At 46.9% G+C, this 18,479-nt stretch overlaps 1 protein-coding gene across 3 annotated transcripts in view; it reads left to right on the plus strand.

Moving 5' to 3' along the window:
* LOC127303029 (protein DETOXIFICATION 19) overlaps positions 1–18,479 on the plus strand; it is a 112,454-nt gene that overhangs the window by 57,607 nt on the left and 36,368 nt on the right. The window contains exon 2 of one of the 3 annotated variants that reach the window (XM_051333777.2): positions 14,557–14,834. In XM_051333777.2, coding sequence (XP_051189737.1) covers positions 14,565–14,834 — 270 coding nt within the window. In that variant the 5' untranslated portion in view covers positions 14,557–14,564. Of the gene's footprint in view, positions 1–14,458; positions 14,835–18,479 lie in introns of those variants that run through there. The other 2 variants (XM_051333776.2, XM_051333780.2) reach the window with 2 other exon arrangements.

Consider the following 18,479-nt stretch of genomic DNA (forward strand, 5'->3'; position numbering starts at 1 on the left):
GGTCATGCCGAATTTTTCCACTCCATGTAATACCTTGAGGAGAGGTACGGCCCATGCATGTGTGTGCATTTGGTGCGGTTCTAATTTCCTGTTCTATGTATACCATTTGCAGGCAAGCATGGTCCCCTCGATGAGTTCCGCTCGAATCTCTAGATACAAGATAGACGCGAAGGAGGACATGATTCGGAACAATAGGCGCCAGATAAGATGTCCGTGTCGATCATGCAAACTCGAGCGCTGGATCAACCCTGATTCCGGACAACTGGAGGAGCACTGCCGAGGCGCGGTTTCATGCAAGACAACCAGGCGCGGCCGGCCCCATCAAATGGTGCGCATGAAGACCATGTCGAGCGAGATGACTATCATCATGAAGAAGACTATCATCATGCCGACGGGGACTATCATCATGAAGAAGAAGTCGACGGAGAAGATCATCATGAAGAAGAAGATGCCGGCGGAGAACATCATCATGATGAAGAAGAAGATTCCGGCGCGACCCCGCTAATTTCGGCCTTGCGGGACTCTCATGTTCAAGATCTTCTCCTCCAGGAGACGAGCAACGATAGAGTTGCAGCTAGAGAGAGAGCCAAGCTGTCGCAAATGGAGAAAGACGGGATGACTCCGATCTTTCCTGGGTGTCGTCCGCAGGATACGCGCTTGCATGTAACGCTTGATTACCTGCAGATGAAGACGCAGAACAAGTGGACCGATTCCAGCTTCAGCAAGAGCTTAAAATTCTGGCACGATCGTCTCCCGGAGGGGAACACATTGCCAAGTAGTACCGAGGAGGCCAAGTAAGTCGTGTGTCCCCTTGACCTACCGCACGAAAAATACCACGCCTGCATTAATGATTGTGTGATTTATAGGTGCGAGTACAAGGACAGAACCACATGTCCGGTGTGTGGCCACGGACGGTACAAGGTTGGGAACAAGAAGGTACCTCGAAAGGTGGTATGGTACTTTCCTATCACTCCCCGTCTGCAGCGGTATTTCGTGGACCCTAAGGAAGCAAAGCTCATGCAATGGCACGAGGAAAGGCAGAAGCCCGAAGAAGATCCGGAGATGGGCTATATGCTGACACACCCTTCAGACGCCGGATGCTGGCAAACATTGGACATCGCCTTCCCTAGGTTCGGGGGCGACGCAAGGAACATCAGGCTGGGTATGAGCACCGATGGACTCAATCCGTTCGGCAACCAGAGTAGCACGCATAGCACCTGGCCTGTGTTTGTATGGCCTTACAACCTACCCCCGTGGCTGTGCACCAAGCAAAGGTACATACACCTGAGTATTCTCATTCAGGGGCCGAAACAACCAGGTGTCGACATGCATTTGTATCTCGGGCTGCTGAAAGAGGAGTTAGACACGTTGTGGAAGACGCCACCCCGTACGTGGGACGCCTACACTAGAACTTATTTCGATATGAGAGCCGCGTTGATCACGACGGTCACGGACTATCCTGGTTACGCATATGTATCTGCCCAGGTGGGCCACGGATTCAACGGCTGTGTGAAGTGCATGGACGATACCCCGCATCTACAACTACCAAGGGATTCCGGGTCCTCGAAAACCGTCTACCCAGGTGCTCGAAGGTGGCTTCGCTTGGATCACCCGTGGAGAAAACGCGGTGATCTGTTCAATGGTAAAGATGAGCCCGATGGACCCCCACGCCCGAGGAGCGGCGCAGAAATCAATGATCTTCTGAAAAATTGGAAGGAGTGCCCAGCGCCGGGAAAGAAGCGACCGAAGCCAGAGCCGCTGCTCGGTGTATGGAAAGCGAGGTCTGTTTTCCACCACTTGGAGTACTGGAAGGTCCTCCACACGCCCCACAGCCTCGATGTCATGCACATTACGAAGAACGTTACCGAGAGTCTGCTTGGCACTCTTTGCAACTCAGAAAAGTCCAAGGATGGACCGAAAGCAAGATACGATCTTAAACATTTTGGCATCAGGAAAGATCTTCAAGCCCCCGATACTGACGATGATGATGATGATGATGATGATCAGACGGAAGGGACTCAACGTCTCCGTAAAAGGGCTAAGAAGAACGCGGTGCAGCTTCCCGCTGCCTGCTTCACAACGAGTCCGGAGGAGCTCGAGCAGTTTTTCAGGTGCCTCCTAGGAGTGAAAGTTCCTCACGGTTACTCGGGGAATATAAGCAGATATCTGGACGTAGCGAAGAAGAGGTTCACCGGGATGAAGTCTCACGATTGCCACGTGCTAATGACGCAGATACTTCCCGTTGCGATCCGAGGCATAATGGACGAGCACGTCCGTGATACGCTGTTTGGCCTATGCAACTTTTTTGACGTTATCACCAGGAAGTCGATTGGCGTGAGGCAGCTCAAGATGCTACAGGATGAGATCATGGTGATACTATGTGAGCTCGAGATTTACTTCCCGCCTGCATTCTGTGATATATGCATCCATCTCCTTCTCCATGTCGTTGAAGACATCAAGCAGCTCGGCCCAACGTTCCTCCACAACATGATGCCTTTCGAAAGGCAGAACGGTGTCATGAAAGGATACGTTCGCAATAGGGCCCGTCCAGACGCAAGCATGGCCAAGGGGTTTCTAACCTACGAGTGCATCTCCTTCTGCCAGAATTATCTAAGCACCGAGGACGACGAGGATCATGTTGGTCTACCCCCCAGGACGCACCTCGGGAGGCTCGCTGGAGTCGGTCACCGCGAGGGCTACCGCTCAGTCCATGTCGGCATTGAAAATCGACGCGACGACTTTGACAGGGCTCACCGGGTCGCGCTACAACACTTAAAACTGACCGAACCTTTCGTGCAAGAGCACAAAAGCATGGTCGAGCAGAATTACATCGATATGGGCCGGCCGAGGAAGATGGGAGACGTAACCAAAAAGCACAACTCCAGCTTCACGCGTTGGTTCAAGCAAACTCAACTGGTTGAAGCACAGAGAAATACGCCTTCTACCGAAGATGAAAAACTCATATACACCTTATCACAGGGACCCGCGCATAACGTAAGGACCTATCAGGGGTACGACATCAACGGTTACAGATTCTACACCGAGGAAAAGGACAGAAATAGTGAAAATCAAAACTCAGGAGTAACTATGCTGTCATACGCCGATGACGAGACTAATGTCAAGGAAAGATTTTTTGGAAGGATCGAGGAGATATGGGAGCTCAATTACTGTGCAGAGACGGTGCCAATGTTTCGTGTGAGATGGGCCAAGAAGGTCGAAAAAGAAGGCCGATATTTCACAACCATGGTTATACCCGATGCAAAATCGAAGAACGCATCCGCGAAAAATGAGCCATGGGTACTCGGTAGCCAAGTTGACCAATGCTTCTTCATCACCGATCCGTCGAGGCCTAGCCGTGTTGTCGTGAGGAGGGGCAAGAGGAGCATCATAGGAATGCAAGGAGACGCCAACGAGGAAGACTTGGACAAGAACGGTGACCCGAAGATGGAGGAGGAATTCGACAGGCACTTCGACATGCCTACTACTAGTAAAGTAAGAAGGAGGACCTCCCTACCCTCTAAAGGTTGTCCATTCACGCGAAGAAATCTCAAGGTGGCCGGCATAAAGTATTCAACCGCCAACAACCGAAAGGGCAAGAAGATTGCGAAGAGACGCTAGAGCTCGGAGCCGGGACGAAGAAGATCTTTTTTTGGTGTATGTGTGTGTGACAAGTACATGCATGTGTGTGTGAGAGAGACAAGAACATGTGTGTGTGAGACAAGTAATTTGTAATTGAAAATCTCTAGTAATTATTATTAAATGTTGTGTTGTTTCTTGAAAATGTAACAAAAACATTTTTAAAAAGGGAAAAAAGTAGGGGCAACCAGGGTTCGAACCTGGGTTACCCAAGCCTACCAGTGGGCTTAATCACTGGGCTAATGCTGTGTTTCTGACAGAACACAACATTAGCCCAGTTTGTTTACCAAGTCAGTAAATTCTGTGGCGCACCTAGTACTGCATGCGCCATAGAATTCCTTAATTCTGTGGCGCATGTCCCGCTTGGTGCGCCACAGAATTAAGGAATTCTATGGCGCATGCACAACTAGGTGCGCCACGACCATCGACTTGGTGAAATGAGCGGTTCGCTCTTCCCCCCATCTCTCTCTTCCCCATTCGTATCCGCGTGACGAACCCTAGCTTCCACCGCCGCCTAGCACTCGCCACCGCCGCCTAGCACCACCGAGCAGGAGGAAGAGGAGGAGGAGGAGGACCACCACGCCCACGCTGCGAGCAGGAGGAGGAGGACCACCCCGCCCACGCCGCGAGCAGGAGGAGGAGGACCACCCCGCCCGCGCCGCGAGCAGCAGGAGGAGGAGGAGGACCATCGCCTGTGCTCGCCATCACCGCCTAGCGCCGCCGTCGGTGAGATCCCTCCCTCTCCCCTGTGCCTCCCTCCCTCTCCCCTGTGCGCCGGCCCCTCCCTCTCCCCTATGCCTCCCTCCCTCTCCCCTATGCCTCTCAATTTGGTTCTCAATTTGCTTAACTTCTTGCTGGTGATGTAGTTAATTTTGATTGAGCAATTGACAATGTTGCATATACATATAGTCAAATAGAATTTTGATGGTCAGTATGAATTTTGATGTAGTGCTACTGTAGCTTGTGTGGACATTCAATTTATGAATTTTGATGTGTTAGTCAAATAGAAAATTGATGGTCAGTATGAATTTTGATTTAGACAGATGATAAGAATTTTGACAATGTTTAAAAGAGGGTTAACAGAGAGTCAGTATGAATTACTGGAACTATTTATTGATGAACTGTTGCTATGGATTGCTCAAATGTTTAAAAGAATTTTTAGCATAGAATGAGTGAATGCTGCTTCGAATTCCCTCTCTGGCTAGCCTAGTTGCTATGGATTGCTTGCAATGTTGCTATGGATTGCTCAAATGTGCATCTCCTTGCAATGCTGCTATGGATTGCTCAAATGTGCATCTCCATTAGTTGTTTGGTTGGTTCAATAAAATGCATCAGTAGCAAATGAATGCAGTAGTGCTGCTGTAGTCAAATAGAATTTCAAGAACACCTCAATTTTCTTTGTAAGAGAGAGTCAAAAGAGGGTTAGTATGAATGCAGTAGCAAATAAAAATGAACCTAGGATTTGTTAATAAAATGAAATGCTACTGCCTAGGTTTAGAAAATGAAAATGCTTGGGTTAATTCACCTCTGGCCACCTCTGCCCTAGCAAGAATATTCCTCTGAACCAAATATGCCTCTGCCTAGCAAGAATGGACAGGCTCTCCTGACCCATTTTGGGGAATATATTCCCAATGGCTTGTCTCTGACCCATTTTGGAGAATATTCTCCCTCTTGTGGATTGACATCACAATTCAAAAAAAGAAACTGATGGCATTGTCCTATGTAACACAACTGTTCAGCTTGTGTTCTCATACCCTCTGTGCATGCCCTCCATCCTATATAAATGCCTAGTGTAGTGAACCTGAAAACCACACCAAACATGGACAACCTGTCCTGGAGTGCAAAGAGGAGGAGCACTGGCTCCCTTGGTGCCTCTGGCTCTAGGGATGCCACTCTTTCCCAGGGGTCGACGGAACCGTGGGACACGCCTTTCAACAGGGCGATGAACAAGTACAAGGAGAGGGAGCCAGACAAGCCACCGACGTCGGGTGGCCGTGTGTCCGGCTTTGGCACAAGTATGAAGCTATCCGAGTACTACGGATCGGATGCCAAGACAAGAAAGCTGGAGAGGAGGTCATCGGCTAAGGATAAATCCGAGGTTCAGGAGCTGAAGAAGAAGGTGGAGTCACTAGAGAAGCTGGTGGCCGAAAAGCCTGTGGAGAACACGGAGATGATGAACAAGTTATTGGACGAGAAGATCCGGCAGATCATCCCCCCTGGGTTGATGGAGGGGTTAGCTGCTTGGAATGCGGGAGGTCAAGTGGGGCCGATACATGTGCCCAGCATTAGCGGCAGCAACTCAAGCTTCCACGTGTCGCCGACGGTGCCGCTCCACCCGACGCCGGCGTCGGGGCTCCACCAGACGCCGCCGCAGCTCCAACCGCCGCCGCAGCTCCAACTGGTCGCATCGACGCCCCCAACCGCCGCCCTTGTATCGACAGTAGCCGAGATCGACGCCATCAAGGAGGTAAACTCATTAGTTACTCCTTCGCGTCATCTTCTTTAACTATATATGCCTTTCGTGACTGCCATCTCACGATGCCCAACATGGCGCCCCTGACTCAGGATGAACAATGCATACTTCTGCAAACGGTGGAGCCCGGCGGCAAGTTGGTGGAAGTTGCTAGCGGCTATGTCATGGCTTCCCGCGTTATGCACGGCGCTACATTGGCGGAAGACGTGGCGAAGGTCAAGTTGGTAATGGTAGTGCCGGAGTACCGCTACGCCATCCCCCCCTTTCAACCTCCGGGCACAGAAGAAGGCGAGGTTTTGCCCCTTGGGGATTGCACCTCATGGCTTATGAAATGGCCGAAGAACCAGATTCGTCTGGGGGGGGGGTCTTCCGAGTTGTAAGAGAAGCACCGGCGCCACCTCCCCTATGATCCGGCCCAAGATCGCCAGCGCCGACGACACCCTTAAGGAAACGGCGATCGCCGCCCCCACTACCCTGAAGGAACCGGCGGTCGCCGCCGCCACCCGGAAGGAACCGACGATCGCCGTCACCACCAGACGCCACAAACAGTTGTTGGGAGCGCTACCGCAATGACCGTCTACTAGACGCACGGTACGCCATGCGGCGGCATCGCAACCGCCACCACCTAAGGTCCAGGACATGGCGCCACTTGATGGCAACGATGTAGATGATGATGATGACATCGATGCCTACATCAACACTGGCGCATGCAGCCAAGATATGTACATGCCTCCTATGGATGAACAAGCCTTCCGCACACACGGCGATCATCAACTTAGTCGTCCCCCTACAGTCACGAAGCAGCGCCTGGTCTTCACGGGTCTTTCTCAAGACACTCCTCCGGAGGCTGGCAATCCAGCTCAAGTCAAGCCGGCTACCGTTTTCAGCCCTAACACGCTGCGTAAGACGATCATCGGGGAGCCACCCAAATCAACCCCAGCAACCTCAGAAGCACCACCAGCACCCGAAGCACCACCATCAGCACCACAAGCACCCCCAGTAGGTCAAGTGAAGAAGGGAAGGAAGAGAGGAGCCAAGAAGGGCGCATCTTCGAGCCAGCCTGCTCCTAAGAGGATCCGGGCCGACGACATGGTACCACCTACACCGGATGGCTTGCCCCGGTGTCATGAAGCTGGTAAACCTATACTGCCTCCGGACATGGAACACCTCGCAAGTGGACAAATGCTCCCTTTGCAGCACTCTATTCAATATCAAGAGAGCGTCCTTCTTAAAGAAAAGGATCCAAATTACCCGGTGTTCTCGGTCAAGGTGCCGTCCAACCAGAACTTCGTCAATGAAGACCCCGCGGATATCTTCTTCATAGCGTTCGAGGACGTCTTCAATCTATTTCACTCGAAACGGCTCGACTATAACTTGGTCCGCCTATACGCGATCAATCTTCAGATGAAGATCAACAGAGAGAGACCCCGCCACATCGCGGTAGCGGATCCCTACTACATGCGCGATAGCCAGCTCCAGGACGGCTCAAGGACACGGACCAAGGCGGTGCGGTACCTCCAGAACTTCATGCTCATGCACAAAGAGAGCAACACCATTCTTCTGCCTGTCTTTCCCGAGTAAGTACACATCCGCTCACGGCCGTCGTAACTTATGCTTTCTTATATATTTCTTCCATTGCCGATCATTTCCAACATTCCATTTCAATTGCATGTGTTGAGCAGGGACAAATACTGCACACTCATCATCCTAGATCCAAAGTGGTCACTAGCCCAGTATTTCGACTCGTCGAGTACGACGACGAAGAAAGACTACACGAGAATAAGGGGTGTTCTCGATGAGGCTATCCTTGGCTACTCCAAAAGTGGAGGCACCTTCGACAAGAATGGGCAATATATCAGGCCGGACACTAAAAAGATCGGGTTCAAGCACGTGATCAACTTCCCTTGTATCAAGCAGCCAGCTGGCAGCATTAAGGAGGCCTTCTATGTCCTCCATCACCTTAAAGGGTTTGTCGAGGATGCAGAGATGATGTCTCTGCCACCTAGTAAGCGAGACCCCATTAAAATGTCGAGGGAAATCAGTGATGATGATCTTAGAGAAGACTTCCATCGCATCCAAGTAAAGCTCTCGGAAATTATCTTACAAGATGTATCCAACGGATCGGGGCTCTTACACGTAGCCAGAGCGTTGCCTAAGAGGGATATCGAAGAACGCCTACATAAGCAGGGTGATGGAAGGACGTGGACGACGAAGGACTTGTACAAGCCGTTCCCGGAGCCGCTCAAGATGACGTCTCGTTGACCGAGGCCAGTGTGCCTAGCATTACTTTGAATCGATAGACAATTTGCACCGTGTTGTAAACTAAACTTGCTTAATTTGCTCGAAACGGTGGTCGTCGTTGTTGGACTTCAGTTACTATTGTAGTCGTTATCGTTGAACCATATTACTTATGTGATACCGATGCTATATTTCTTTTAGGTTTATTATTATTTCCTTGCTTTAATTCTTGTGAATATGTATGCATGTGAACCCTCTAACTCTTTCCATTGCGTTATATACTAATATGCCTTGTGTCCATAGAGATGACGTACTACGTCGTGTTCGAGGGGAGGGTTCCAGGAGTGTACGAGGAGTGGGAGGAGTGCAAGAAACAGGTGCACAAGTTCAGCGGCAACTGCTACAAAGGGTACCCGACTAGACACGAGGCGGTTGCCAAGTGGAGGGCGCACCAAGCGAACAAGAGCAAGATGAAGACCTTCCTTGTGCTCTCGCTCTTGCTCACCATCGTCGCGGCGGTACTCTATTTCATCCTAGTGTAGGCGGCGGTCGGTGTCACTTCGTTTGTATCTAGAGATGATGAGAACTTTCTTAATTTGCATGGATTATGAGTTGTATGGAGCTATATGTATAACTCGATCGGGCTCTAAGTAATGTGATGATGATGTGATGATTATATATGTCCATATTATATCTGTCTATATTATATCAGTATATAACCTGTATACGGTGTATAAAACCAGTATAAAACCTGTATAATACACCAGGGAGCACAAAATCGAGTTTACCTGTACATAGTTCTGTGGCGCACCAAAAAATAATTCTGTGGCGCACCTGTTTCTGTGGCGCAGCTACATCACATGCGCCACAGAACTACTTATTTCTGTGGCGCACCTGGCCCGGTGCGCCACAGAAACCTTATTTCTGTGGCGCACGACCAGGTGCGCCACAGAAAGCTTATTTTTGTGGCGACGTTTCTGTGGCGCACCACCCGTGCGCCACAGAATCACATTTTCGTGCGCCACTGATGAGGCTTTTCCTACTAGTGCATATACGATAAAACAAGATGCAAAGAGGCTCCAACACAAACACAAATACATGGTGTGCAACCCAACATACATAGACTTGATTCTCAAGAAAAGCAAGTAGGAAGCACAACATATACAAACACATGCTAGGAACAAAACTAACACATGCAAAGGGGCGAGTAACTTTCAATATAAATGAGTTGAGCACATGTTACCACAAGGAGGAACATAGGATATATGATAGAGGCAAGATAACCAAAAGACTTGGCTTGATATAATATAAATAATGAAGATCCCTTAATTCTTCATGGTGTAGCCAAGTCTCCAATGCCCTCCAACAATCCCGTAAAAGATTGTTGGTCCCCAACTAAGTTGGGTCCTAAGAGGTTAGTCACAATAGGCTTGGCAACCCAAATGGTTCTTTTATTGACACCACTTTGAGCACCAACATATTTGGCAAACACATTGCCACCCTCATCCTTACGAAGAGAATAAACATCATCAATGGTGATAGAGTTGGATGAGGTACCAATAGTGCAAAAGGAGGAGATGTGGCCCTTCTCACGGCATATGTAGCAAGTTCTTTTTTTCTCCTTCGTCTCACTAGATTTCTACAAAATGGGAGCATTGGCTTGATTCTTCTTGGGAAGTGGCATTTCTTCAACTTGAGGTTGAATATGAGTTTGAGCTTGAGGCCGCTTCCCTTTTTGCTTCTTCTTCAACGGGCAAGATCTAACATGGTGCCCATCAATATTGCACTTGAAGCAAACAATCTTGTCCGGGTCTTTGACTTGTACTTGGCCCTTCTTCTTCTTGTTCTTGGACTTGTTCTTGTTGTTGGATTTGAATCCAAGTCCACTCTTGTCATTGGGGGATTGTTGCACACTCAACATCGTGTCAAGTTTGCATTTCCCTTCATGACTCTTTACCAAGTCGTTCTTCAAAGAAGTGACTTGGGCCTTGAGCTCTTTGATTTTCTCTACATGGTTAGTGATAACACAAGTACTAGAAGAAGTAGAACCTTCATTGTTAGAGCAACAATTCAAGGAAGATAATTCATTACAAGATTTAGCAATACTATGAGTGGATGAATTACTAGGACTAGCACATGGCAATATAGAATTTTGAGTAGTAGTGCTAGTATCCACATGAGGCTCACAAGGTGTTGCCTTTGATATGATAGCCTCATGAGCTAACTTTAGCCTATCATGAGAGGCTAGAAGATCCTCATGGGAGCTAGAAAGCTTTCCATGATTTTCTTCCAATTTCCCATAATTGCTAGTTAGCAATTCAAGTTGAGCCCTTAGCTCAACATTCTCCTTCAAGATAGATGCTTCACAAGAAGTAGAGTTAGTAGCACAAGCATTATCACAAGACATATCAAGAAGAGAGGGTAACATAGCATGCCCTTTCAAATATGAAGCTTGTAGTTGCTCATGTGACTTGGTGAGGATAGAGTGTTCGCTCTCCAAGGCCTTGTGGGCCTTGTCTAGATCATCTAGATCCTTAACAAGTTTATCATGACCAACACCAACTTTGGACTTTTCATTTTTAAGCAATTTTAATTGAGCTTTAGCATGGTCTCTTTCTTTAGTGAGTTTAGCAAATATTTCATTTTGAGACACCTCAAGGGTTTCAAGTTGCTCCTCAAGAGAGGCTATGGTCTCTTGTTCTTCTTCAAGATCATTCTTTAGGGATGCTACATCATTGGCATACTCTCGTTCAAGAGCACCCATTTTATCAATGGTGTTCTCACGCATCCAAATAAATTTTTGGCTCTCAATAGCGGTAGTCAACATTTCAAAGAAGTGAGAGCTAGCAATTTTATCTTTGCAAAGAACCTTGAATACATTCTTACCCTTATCGCGTAGAGAGACAACCCAATCCTCTTCTTCATACTCATCCTCATCCTTATCACCACGAGAAATATTCGGTTCCATGGTGGGAGATACCGTGGAACCCTTGGCCATAAGGCATATATGAAAACCGTGAGATAAAGATGATGAGTTACTTGAGGCTCCTTTCAAGATCTTGTCTTGACCAATAGAATCTTTGGTTTCCTCTACATTGTTAGTCACACAACAACTAGAGGAAATAGAAGCATTTTCATCATGGCCACAAGACAAAGCAAGCATATCATTATTAGATTTATTCAAGCAACTTACACATGATATGCAAGGACTATCAACACAAGCATGTAAATCATTTCTAGCGCTAGATGTGTTTAAGTACAAAGATGAACCATTGCAATGAGATATAGATGAAGGATCATCAATAGTAAGCTTAATACCAACATTGCAATTTCCATCACCACTCACCATATCATTACCTTGTGTCTTTCCACACATTGGTGAAGTGGATGAAGATGAGAACTCATCACGGCCGGAAGTGGAAGCAATACAATCATCCTCAATAATATTGGACACATCATATTTATCTTGAAGCTTTGTCCATAATTCATGAGCGCTCCCAAAAGGTATGATTGATGAAGTAACTACATTGCTCACAACAATGAAAAACACATGAGAAGCAAGAGCATCGAGGCAAGAGTTTTTCTTCTCCTCAAGAGTTAAATTTTGGGGATCCTTAGGAGAAGAAAAACCCATGTCAAGAATTCGCTCCATGTCCGGGGAAATACCCCGCAAAATATTAAGCACATAAATTTTCCATAGATCATAATTTGTGCCATCAAATATAAACAAGTTATTGTGAGCTAATCCCCTAACCGACATATTTACTCTCAAGGCGGTGAAGCCTAAGAATGAGAGACCTTGCTCTGATACCAACTGAAAGGACATGGATGTCGCCTAGGGGGGGGGTGAATAGGCGGTTTAAAACTTTTACGAGATGGGCTTAACAAATGCGGAATAAAACTAGCGTTTACTTTGTCAAGCCCAATGCCTATATGCTATAGTTCACCTATGTGCACCAACAACTTATGCTAAGCAATACAAGCAACTATGTGATAGCAAGATATATAACTTCAAGCACGATGGCTATCACAGAGTAAAGTGCATAAGTAAAGAGCTCGGGTATAGAGATAACCGAGGCACGCGGGAGACGATGATTTAACCCAAGTTCACACTCTTGCGAGTGCTAATCTCCGTTGGAGAGATGCGGTTGCTTAGTGCTCCCGAACGCCACAAGAGGCCTCACCTTGAGGTGTGGTTGCTCGATGCACACCAACGCCACAAAGGCATCACCCCAAGATGCGGTACTCACACCACACACCGAACGCCACGAAGGCGCCTCACCTTATTCTCCGGTGACCCTCGTCACAAAGGCCTAGGTCACGGTTCCACTAAGGGATTTCCTTCGAGGCGGAAACTGGGCCTTACACAAAGCTTGGGACATGCATCCACAACTTAATTGGAGGCTCCCAAGAAATCGCCACAAAGGCCTAGAATCCGTCTAGGGTTTCAAGAACCCAAGAGTAACAACCTTCTTGCTTTCACTTCCACGAATCACCGTGGAGAACTCAAACCGATGCACCAAATGCAATGGCAAGTCCCTCACTCTCAAATTCCACCAAAGCTACAAAAGCTATTGGGGGAATAAGAGAGGAAGAACAAATGAATTCACAAAGAACACCAAGATCAAGATCTAGAGGGTTCCACTCACAAAGAGATGGATTTGATTGGTAGGAATGTAGATCTAGATCTCCTCTTCCTTTTCCCTCAAAAGGATTCAAGAATCATTGGAGGAGTAGAGGGATATGGCAAGCTCTCAAGGTCAACAATGGTGGAGAGCAAAAGGAGGAGGAAGAAGTGGGGAGAGAGAGGAGGAAGAAGGCCTTAAATAGGGGTCTCAGATTTCTTCCCGTTGGGGCTAAAATCGCGACTGGCCGGCAGTGCCGGCCTAGAGCCGGCGGCAGTGCCGTGGTGCTCCCGGCGGCAGTGCCGGCCTCCCTGTTTTTACCCAAACACCCGATACGAAAACCTTAAGAACTTTTGCATCCGGACTCCGATTTCGATGATCTTGGGCTCGTTGAAATCACAACAATGAGCTCTACAACAATATGCATAGAAAATAGTCCAGCAAAGTAGGATAGAAACAAATGAATAAAGGTTTTACCTATCTATAAAAGACAAACCGGTAAAACCTCCAATATGGAAAATGCAACAACTTGAGTTAGGAAACTCAGATTTAGGTGAAACCAATTTTGTTGGAAAGAGGACGACAAGAGCTACCCAACAAAAATATGGAAACTAGAGGGGGATGATTTTCTTTTATTTTTAGAGGTGCAACACCTCAACATGAGAAACCGAGAAAATCACCAAACTCGAAAACGCAACAAGTGATCTATGCGAAATCCGTTTTCGATGAACTAGAGCTTGTCATGAGAATAAGCACAAGCTCTAAAATACCAGATGGATAAGATCCAAATAATCAACCAAGAAAGATGATGCAAGGATGCAAAGGTTTGAGCTCTCTCCGAACGATACGATCGAGTTACTCACTCGAGAGCCCTCTTGATAGTACGGCAACTAAACTATAAACCGGTCTCTAACTACACCATGAGACCGGTGAGAAAGAAACCCTATCAAGCGCAAACCTTAATCTTGCGCATTTCACTTGAGCTCGATGATGACGGTCTTGACCACAACAAGATGGAACGCCTTTCTTGATTGTGCTTGCTTGACGAAGTCTTGTGGATTGCCCCCCATAATCCATCATGGGAGACCTTCTTCTTCGCCGCATCTTCTCATATCCATGATCACCATATGGATGGCAAGATTCAAGCAAAGGATCTCTTCGAGATGGCTCATCTTGAACTTGCACTTCATTTCTTCATTCTTCATCATGTTGATGTTTTGAAGTTAACTTTGAGGGCTCACTTCATCTTCATCTTCAAGACATACTTGACACTTGATCTTCTTCATTTGATTCTTATTGCAATCTTGAAGCCAACATATGGTTCAAGCATTGCCTATGGACAACTCCTATAAATATAACTCAATGCAAACATTAGTCCATAGGGATTGTCATTAATTACCAAAACCACACATGGGGGCTCCATGCATTTTCAACGTGGCCAAGGGAAAGCTTCGCTTTGCTACCTGCTATAAATAATCTCCACATCACATTTCACTGAGCGCCGTTGAATCCCCGTTCGGTCTCCAGCGGCGCCACACCCAAATAGCCTCCTCCTCCTTCTCCCGCTATCATCTGGCCCTGCCGACATCGGCATGTCTTCGGCCCCGCTGCTCGGCGCCTCTGTCGGCGGCAAGGGCGGCGAGGCGATGGCGCGGTCGCCGCCGGCATGGCTGCGGCGCGCGATCGACACGGAGGAAGCGTGGGCGCAGCTGCAGTTCGCGGTGCCGATGGTCCTCACCAACATGTTCTACTACGCCGTCCCGCTCGTCTCCGTGATGTTCTCCGGCCACCTCGGCGTCGTCCACCTCGCCGGCGCCACGCTCGGCAACTCCTGGGCCACCGTCACCGGCTACGCCTTCGTGGTACATATACTGCTCATACCACATGCTCTTTGCCAGATTTTTTTCGACCGCGCAATAATTACACACCTAGCTATAGTTATTGCTGATGCGTCGAGGCATGATCGACGATGCAGCTATCGCAGCTCCCACGTGCCGGTCGTATGCATCTCTTCTTGCCCTTGCACAATTATTGACAGACCCTTATGCTAATTAATATCATTGGCATTTTGGAAATAAGAATGGTAATCATTGCAAGTTTCTACTTCCTCCGTTTAGAAATAAGTTTCTGCTCCAACCACAAGCTCTGCCAGATTTGGTCCAGACAATACATTTATTTCCACTGCTGCGTCTACTCACGACGACCCACGTTTCGGTCGTATGCACTTTCCCGTTGCACAATTATTGACTACTAGTCGATCGTAGTGAGAATTAACATAGGCGTATACCTGGTCAAAATTTGGATGTGGTACTATCATGCACTAATAACACATTAATTAGTTTATAGATTCATCTTACCTTAAAAGTGTGATGTTATGGTAGTAATATGTTTAGTTATCACAACCATTTAATGGCATGACATATCATTAAAGTTTCTACTCTCTGCTTAAAAAAGATGTTTAATTTTATATACCTTCGTATCTGGATAAAGTTGAGTATTTTTTTATGAACGTGAGAGTAGCTGGTATTGCATGATTGTATGTTAATACTATACCTCAGTTACTCCAAAGTTTTCAATGGATGCGAATCCGTCCTCGATCTCGGATATTTTCGATGGTGTGCTAGATGGTGTAGTTGACCTTAACGGTGCAGTTGCTATTAATTTACACGATAATATTATTTATTTTCCACGTCTCCGGTGGATCTGGTGGAGTTTGGTGTCACTTTCCCGTTCCATCGATTTGACGGTAGTAGGAATATTTGAGCAGCCTTAAGGGTAGGTCGAACGTAACATGAAATATATGTTTTTCCATGGAATTTTAGAAAATTATAAAAAAAAAGGTTGGGTTACCTAGTATTACCTCCTTTTTCATCGCTTATATAGGCGCGCGGCGTCGATCGCTGGCCACCGTAGTGCTAGGGCCGAGTCTGGTCGTTGGATCGTATCCACACTCTACGCACACCATTGCTTCTTCTTCTGCTCGATCTTCTTACGACCAGAGAAACCGACGACAAAGCAGTCGCTTTTTTCGCGAACGTGAACACTTGAGTAGGTAAACGTCTAGCTCGCCTTGTCCTGCAGAAGAAAAACACAGCACGTACTCTGCGCGCGTGGTTGGACTATATTTGCGGCTGCATGCGACTTAAATGCGAACTGATGGACGGGGCGCATCTCCCTGCCTGCCAAGGAGAAGCAGACGACTGAGTTTTTTTTTTGAGGTAAACATTTATATTAAACCGAGCAAGCAAGCCGCCTCATTAAAAACCTTCCAGTCCCTTTCGGTACCCTGGTAAGGAAAAGAGTGCGTAAAAAACTTGCTGCCCCACATCATAGTACAGTTACATCGAACAGGAGAGTAGGAAGGATGAAGCTAGGGGGGTCATCGACCCAGATACAGCTAGATCTACTAATAAAACTATCCCTAGCTAAATCATGAGCTACTGTATTTGTATCTCTCCTACAATGTGAAAAATCCACTGACCCTATGCTTGCAGCTTGAGCTAAAATGTCCGAGTATATAGCAGTAGCCTCATTCCACATGCGATTTTCACCTTTACAAATTTGGATAACCTCAATTGAATTTGATTCCGCTTCAACCGAATTACATCCAATTTGATTTACCAGAGATAGGCCACGCCGCATCGCCATTGCCTCCGCCATAGCAGCAGAGTGCACATGCGGTATAAATTCATTTGTGGCCGCCACAAAGTTTCCTTGACAGTCACGTATAACAGCACCGATCGCCCCAGACTTAGTCTCGATCGAGAAGGCCGCGTCAACATTTAGTTTCAGATTGCTAGCACAAGGTTTTAGCCAAACATGTTTCTTAACAGATGACACCGGGGTCATGGCCTTTCCTGCATTTGCTGTAATAGCCCTGATAGAATTAATGCAGTGTCGGATTGGTGGAACATGATCTCCATGTGATTGGCGGCGACGAAGCCACCATATATACCAGCATCCCACAGCCACCAATTCTTGTATTTTAAGTCCATTATAGCCAGACACATCCACCTGAGATGATTTAAGAATAAGCTCTAACGCCTGTGATCCTGAGCGCCCATCACTTGTTGCTCTATCTATTACATCCATTATTCCAAGTCCTTCCCAAATCTGAGCAGCTCTCTGGCATTTAAATAACATGTGCATGATATCCTCTGCTTCTAGGTTACAAATCGGACAGAGATCAGAAGTACCAATATGTCTTCGAAAAAGGATAGCTTTTAGGGGAATGATTCCGTGCATAATTCTCCAAGAATGAATTTTTACCTTTGCAGGGACCGCTAATTTCCAAAGAATTCGCCATGTTGGATTGTTGAGGGAGGTACCCGAAATAAGAGAACGACATGTAACACCATTGAACTGGTGTCTCCATTCAACATGATAAGCTGAGCGAACAGAGAACACCCCAGATTTTGTACCGTGCCATGCAATAAAATCCTCAAACGCTCCAATATTAAGAGGAATTTGTAGTATCCGTGATACATCAATAGGGCTGAAATTATCTTGGAGAATGGCTTGGTCCCAAGTGCCAGAAATTGGATCAATCAATTCATCAACTTTCCTAAGAAGACAGTCTCCCCTTGGGGACATAACTTTGCGATTTGGGCTACTGGGAATCCAAGGATCCCTCCAAATATCAACTTTGTCACCATTGCCCAATCTCCATATACAGCCTCTTTTAAAAGTCTGAATACCTGCGACAATGCTCTGCCAAGTAAAGGAAGAGCCCGCTTTTGGGCCAGCCTTAAGAATATCCCCCTCCGGGTAGTATTTGGCACGCAAAATCTGAGCACACAGTGAGTTTGGATCATCAATGAGCCTCCAAACTTGCTTAGATAACATTGCCAAATTAAAAGAATGTAGATCCCGAAATCCCATACCCCCTTCCTTCTTAGGAAAGCACAATTTCCACCAAGAATACCAATGCATCTTCTTACCATGGTCATCATCACCCCACCAAAACTGAGCTATCACATCAGTCATCTTCTTACACACATTCTTTGGGATCAGGAAAACCGACATAGCATATACCGAAATACATTGAGCCACTGCTTTTATTAAGATCTCTTTTCCACCAATAGAAAGTTGTTTTTCCTTCGACCCTTTGATAAGTTGGATGATTCTTTCCACCAGATGCATAAAACAATCGCTTCTGTCAATTCCAACCAAGGCAGGAAGGCCTAGATACTTATCAGACAGAGCTTCAGTGTTGATATTCAAAATGTTACAAATCTGAATTCTGTCATCAATATGTGTATTAGGACTAAAGAAGATACTTGATTTGTTCACACTTACTAGCTGCCCCGAGTTTGCACAATAGGAGTCAAGAACTTGATTGAAGGAGATTGAATTGTTCGAATCTGCTTTCAAGAGGATCAAAGAATCATCAGCAAAAAGTAGGTGTGATACTGATGGTGCACCCCTGCACACTTTAACCCCTTCAATGCCACCAATCTCTTCAACATGTAACAAGCAACTTGATAAACCCTCTGCACAAATAAGGA

Source organism: Lolium perenne, chromosome 5 (assembly GCF_019359855.2).
Source record: "Lolium perenne isolate Kyuss_39 chromosome 5, Kyuss_2.0, whole genome shotgun sequence".
In the NCBI taxonomy this organism is placed as follows: Eukaryota; Viridiplantae; Streptophyta; class Magnoliopsida; order Poales; family Poaceae; genus Lolium; species Lolium perenne.